At 38.0% G+C, this 5,687-nt stretch overlaps 1 protein-coding gene across 1 annotated transcript; it reads right to left on the minus strand.

Annotated features, from left to right (window-relative positions):
• Positions 1 to 879: 879 nt before the first annotated feature.
• Positions 880 to 1,731, minus strand: LOC141333031 (uncharacterized). Its single transcript, XM_073837976.1, has 2 exons — positions 1,292 to 1,731; positions 880 to 1,216 (listed from the first exon to the last, which is right to left on the minus strand). The coding sequence occupies exons 1-2, from the start codon at positions 1,729 to 1,731 to the stop codon at positions 880 to 882; spliced, it is 777 nt and encodes a 258-aa protein (XP_073694077.1).
• Between the last annotated feature and the right edge of the window lie 3,956 nt (positions 1,732 to 5,687).

The following is a 5,687-nucleotide window of genomic DNA, read 5'->3' on the forward strand; positions in this document are numbered from 1 at the left end:
TTAATCAAATCACCGGCTTCATTGACTAAACGCGCCTCACAATATCATTCAATATATTGCCCAGCCCTAATTGAAGAGTACATTATGAAATCAAATGTACCTACAGCAACAAAGATGGCTTGGGCATAAGACAAACATGACAGGAAGATAGAGCTCAGGTTAGAAAACAAAACACTCTCTAGTCATCTGTAAGTATTCGACTTCTATTACATTTCCCATGTTCACACTTAATGGGACCCCAGTTATTACTCCACACCTCCATAATTTATTTCCTATTTGACTGCAACTTCAAATCATTGCTTACATACCATTTTCATTTTATCTCTATTCCTCTGCTCTTTACTATTACATATTATCACCAATCCTTCATCTTCAAGAACTTTTTACACTTGATGTCATCTGCTTGTTTCAACTCTTTTATTCATGCAATTACCCCTCTGTAAATTGCACTACAGTTTTGAATTCCTCCTGTCCTCAATTTATTGATTCCCTTTCACTATCACCAGCACTGCTTACTAAGTCTTCTTCATTATTTCTTTACCTCTTTGGTCGTTTTCTCCAGACTTACTCTTTTTTATGTTATTCGATCGGAAGATCTGAAAGATCCCATGCATTTAACCTCCCCTTGACAAAATGGGGAGAGACGTGGTCAAAAGAAACTGTGAAACAGATACAGTCTACTTGTGATCCAATCAACCAAAACACATTTTAAACCCAGGTGTAAACAAAGCCCAAATTCACTGCTCAGATATTTTGAAATTTAACAGAGGTGCTTCTGTGAACCTCAAGATTGTCTTGTTTTTGCAAGTCTTTCCACAGTGATGGACTGGTGTTATTTCATGACTCATATCACACTGATAACATAAAAATACAGATCTCTCATGTGTGAAACCTCATATGGTATTGAAGTGTTGCTTTATTTCTAAAACTCTTTCCGCAGTGACCACATATAAATGGTTTCTCTCCAGAGTGAACTCTCATGTGTCTGTTAAGGATTCCTTTTTGGTTGAAACTTTTTCCACATTGCTGGCAGGTGAAAGGCTTCTCTCCTGTGTGAACTCTTATGTGCTCTTTTAAGTGTCGTTTATGATTAAACCTCTTTCCGCACTGAGGGCATGTGTAGCGTTGCTCTCTAGAGTGAATTCTTATGTGGTCTTCAAAGAGCTGTTTTCTAAGAAAACTCTTTCCACACTCAGAGCATGTGTAGGGTTTCTCTCTGTGAGTTCTCATGTGGACTTCAAGGTTTTCATGTTGAACAAAACTCATTCCACACTGATCACACGAGTAAGACTGATCTCCATTGTGAATTCTCATGTGTCTGTTAAAGCTTTCTTTTTGAGTGAAACTTACTCCACACTGTTGGCAGGTGAAAAGGCTCTCTCCAGTGTGAACTCTCATGTGACTGTTAAGGGATCCTTTTTGGTTAAAACTTCTTCCACACTGTTGGCAGGAGTAGGGTTTTTCTCCGGTGTGAACTGTCATGTGACTCTCAAGGTTTCCTTTCCGGTTAAAACCTCTTCCACACTGTTGACAGGTGAAAGGCTTCTCTCCAGTGTGAACACTCATGTGTCTTTTAAGGGATCCTTTTTGGTTAAAACTTCTTCCACATTGCTGGCAGGTGAAAGGCTTCTCTCCTGTGTGAACTCTTTTGTGGACTTCAAAGTGTCCTTTATAATTAAACTTCTTTCCGCACTGAGGGCATGTGTAGGGTTGCTCAGTGTGAATACTCATATGGTCTTCAAAGAGTTGTTTTTGATGGAAACTCTCTCCACACTCAGGGCATGTGTAGGGATTCTCTCCAACGTGACTCCTAACATGTGTTTTAAGATTTTTTCCATGAATTAAATGCTTTCCACACTGTTGACAGCCATACGGTTTCTCTCCTGTGTGAACTCTCATGTGTCTTTTAAGACTTACTGTTTGTTTGAAACACTTTCCACACTGTGAACAACTAAAATATTTTTCTTCATTTATGAAATCATGATCTTTCTCTTCCATTTCATTCAGTATTTGACTCTCCTCTTTCAGTGCCCTCAGGTCTAAGGTGAAAAAAGAAAATAGTTAACCGCAGTTTAATGAAATAAAACAACAGACATCAAAACATTCAAACATGTCAAGTGTTTCAACTAATATACAACTACATCCTATATCCACTAAGCAAATGTAAGAGGTGTTGAGTCCCACTGCACTGTTACCCTTTTAGCCAGCGGGAGCAGCGGGAGCTCACAAACAAGAAACCACAGTTATATGAGTTATATGAAATGTATGACAAATGCAAATGCAGAATATAAACAAAAGCACATGGAGGACACAAAACTGAAAACAAATAAATATTTGATTTTAATCATATATTATATAAGTTCTTCATCAAGCAGTCTTTAGCATTGTGTGTAATGCAAATCTGTCTTGACCATAAATCCCATCGGGTCGCATTTGTACGTTAATTCAGAGGTTAATTTGCTGGTGTCTGAAAATGATTTTTTGCCATTAAAATTGTTTTAAATGTCTGAAATGTCGATGGTAGTTGGAAGCTTGATATGAAAATCTGGGAAATAAACAAGTGATGCGCGGGTCGTCTCATAATCGGCGGGTCGGGTTGGGGCGGGTAAAGAAACTCTAACTTTATTCGCGGGGCGGGTTGGGGCGGGTCATTAAAAAAAAAAATGTAATGTTGGGTGCCATTCCCTATAGCCTATATTACATATTTGGGAATATCTATTTTCATATTTTATTAAGTTCTTTAATAAGGTTATCAACACGTCACGTCACGAAAGCGCCAAGCAGCTCCCACTGCCAGCCACGAGCGCATCAAGCGAACGCACATTCAGCTCTGCAGGCCTGGTGCTATGCGTATTTAAATCTCCTCTGATGCGCATTATCCTGCATTAGCCAAAATCATGACAGTCAACCACATCCTGTCATATGTGAATGAATGTAAATATTTGCTAAAAACACACAATAAAGACGTAGATGTGGTCCGGACTGTGGCGCCACCGGCTTGCTTTGAGATGTATTTGGTGATTGCGCCCGCTGCGTCTCCCGCACCCTAGTCATTTTAAACAGTACATAATAACAAAAACAATATCTTGCAAATAAAAAGAAGCAGATTTTTATGATCAGAACTCCCTAAAACCAGTGAACCTCTAAACCTTTCAGTCCAAGGATGCAGTAAACGAATGCGTTCAAAACGATATTCATAAATGAAGCATATATACCCACATTTCTTCCGGCACCACAAACGTTACACCACTGTTTATCTTGTTATTAATATGATTTGATTTATGGTTCATATTCATAATCGTACAGTAACGTGCAAGTTTAAAGGGCGAAAAGCACTTTCGGTTTTCATTTGCATTACAATGCATAATATGTCTATGTAATTGTCGCGGGGCGGGGCGGGTTGTAAAAATAGACACAGTACTGCGGGGCGGGCCAAATAATTTCATAATTGCGGGACCCGCGGCTTGAAAAAAAAAACTCGACCCGCGCATCACTAAAATAAGCTTAAAATAAAATTTTGGCCCAAGATATTTAAAAGATAATTGATATGTGAGGTTGATGAATGATAGGCAAATGTGTTTATTTCCTGCCCGATATTCCGTTATTAGGCCGACCTCAAGAACCGGCTGTTAACAATCTGTTCAATAATGACATGGACCATTTTTACCGTGACTGACTAAACAACAAAACTTTTATTTAACTATTTCATATGAAAAATGTTACTCACTCCTAGCGGTGCACCTTAACATTTACAAATTAAATGAGACACAAGTTTACAAATTCTGTTTTTAAATGAGAGCTGAACTTTAAGAAAAAAATTAAGCCGAAATTCTTTCAAAAAAAAAAAAAAAAAGCTGCAGGAGGGCAAACGGAGCAGAAAAACACCCGCCAAAGAAAAATGAATTGAGAAGATGTAGAGGACAGTTCATAGAATAGTTCAGCTTTAAGAATGAAAACCAACCTGTTTGTTCCTCCGTATCTTCTTGTTTGACTCTGAATGTTTCTTCAATCTTCATGTCTTCACTCTCCTCTTTAATAAACGCCATCTTGATAATAGTGTCACAAACTGGATCTCAGTTGCTCCACCGGGAGTTTTTTTTTTCTGTTTGGAAACGTTGCCCTGTTCAAGATGAGAATAATTAACAGAAATATAAAAAAAGAAAAAAATTAAATCTCTGTGTGCATCTCAATCAGCTCTAGTTCAGTAGTCAGTGCACTAGTAAGGGAATCAGAGTGATAGTTAATGGACTTAAATGATTTGATTTAACAAACATTCAAATCTTTTAACTTACTATTTAATTTTGATTAACATTTAATGATTATTACATTTAATCGATTACACACTTTAAAAATTGCTATTGTATTAAAAAGTTGTCATTACAACAACCAAACATTTGCAATTGTTTGTCCAAGTTGTCATTAATCATGTTTGTGTTTGTTCTCGTATTGACTCGGTTTTGAGCAGCAGGTCTCTCAGCGAGCGGAGATTCGAAACAGTGAATCATTTTGTGAATCAACCGACTCAATTGACTCGGAGTTTGTAATTCGTGTTTCTGATCTGAATCACTAACAGAGAGAGAAACCAGCCGCTGTGTGGATGCGCTTTATTCTCATAAAATAACGTTCATTATAAGATCAAATATTACAATATTACACGCAATAATTATGAAGTTTAAATCGCCTGTAAACCATATAAAATAGACTGAACGCGTATGAATTTAGCACTTCAAATGATTAAGACTACAAACCTTTCTTCAACTGAAAGCATTCACTGATGCAGGAGCGCGTCGCAGCCTTATGACGTCACATCACCAGATCAAAAAATAAAAGTCCTGTTCACGTAGCCTGGCAAGCCAGACCCACATAAATGTAGGGTCTGGGCACTCTCCATAGACAGGGCTCAACCGGAGGGGTGGGATAAACCGTTGTCTTTCAAACTCCTCGCCACGCAATAGGATAGCGCTACAACCAATCAGAGACTTAGTCGGTCGGGTGACGTAGTCAGAGCGACGAAGATTTTTAACAAAAATCAGTGCACTGTGCAGTCTGTCAGCTAAATAATCAGTCCCTCCAGTTTTTCGCGATTCTGCGATCGCTGAATTTAATGCAAAATCAACAAAATGTCGCATTTTTTTGCGATCCTGCATAATTTGTCATTTAAACGCAAAATAATCGCAAAAAATGGTTATTCAAATATTTCAATAATAAAAAGATTTTAAAATATATATCATGTTGATAAAGACGCTGCTCACGTGATGTCTGTGAGCTGTCTGTCTGCAGGGCTCGCAAGATCGATGTCCCAGGGGCTATTGTGTTTTTCAGTCGAGCTACCAAAATGTTTCACTGGCCTGCCGACCCGCTAGTTGCAAATGGAACGCCATAAAAGTTTTAAATTTGTTAAATAGTATAAGAAAAGTCTTAATTATAATTTTAAAAGTCAGTTAGGGACGGAAAGACGAATCACGATGGGGCTGGATAAAACTTCTAAAGGCAATGATGTCATTGAATAAATATGAGCCCTGCACATTTTAAAGTCAAAACGCAGCACTGATGTCTTTAAATGAATGTATCTGAGTAGAACCGACTGTCCTCAGAAACGTGTCGTTGGCATTTTCATTTCATGCTGATAAAACAACGTTAAAGCTGATTTGTATACAGCCGTTACTAGGGAAACGATAATATTTCAG

Source organism: Garra rufa, chromosome 4 (assembly GCF_049309525.1).
Source record: "Garra rufa chromosome 4, GarRuf1.0, whole genome shotgun sequence".
NCBI classification, from domain to species: Eukaryota; Metazoa; Chordata; class Actinopteri; order Cypriniformes; family Cyprinidae; genus Garra; species Garra rufa.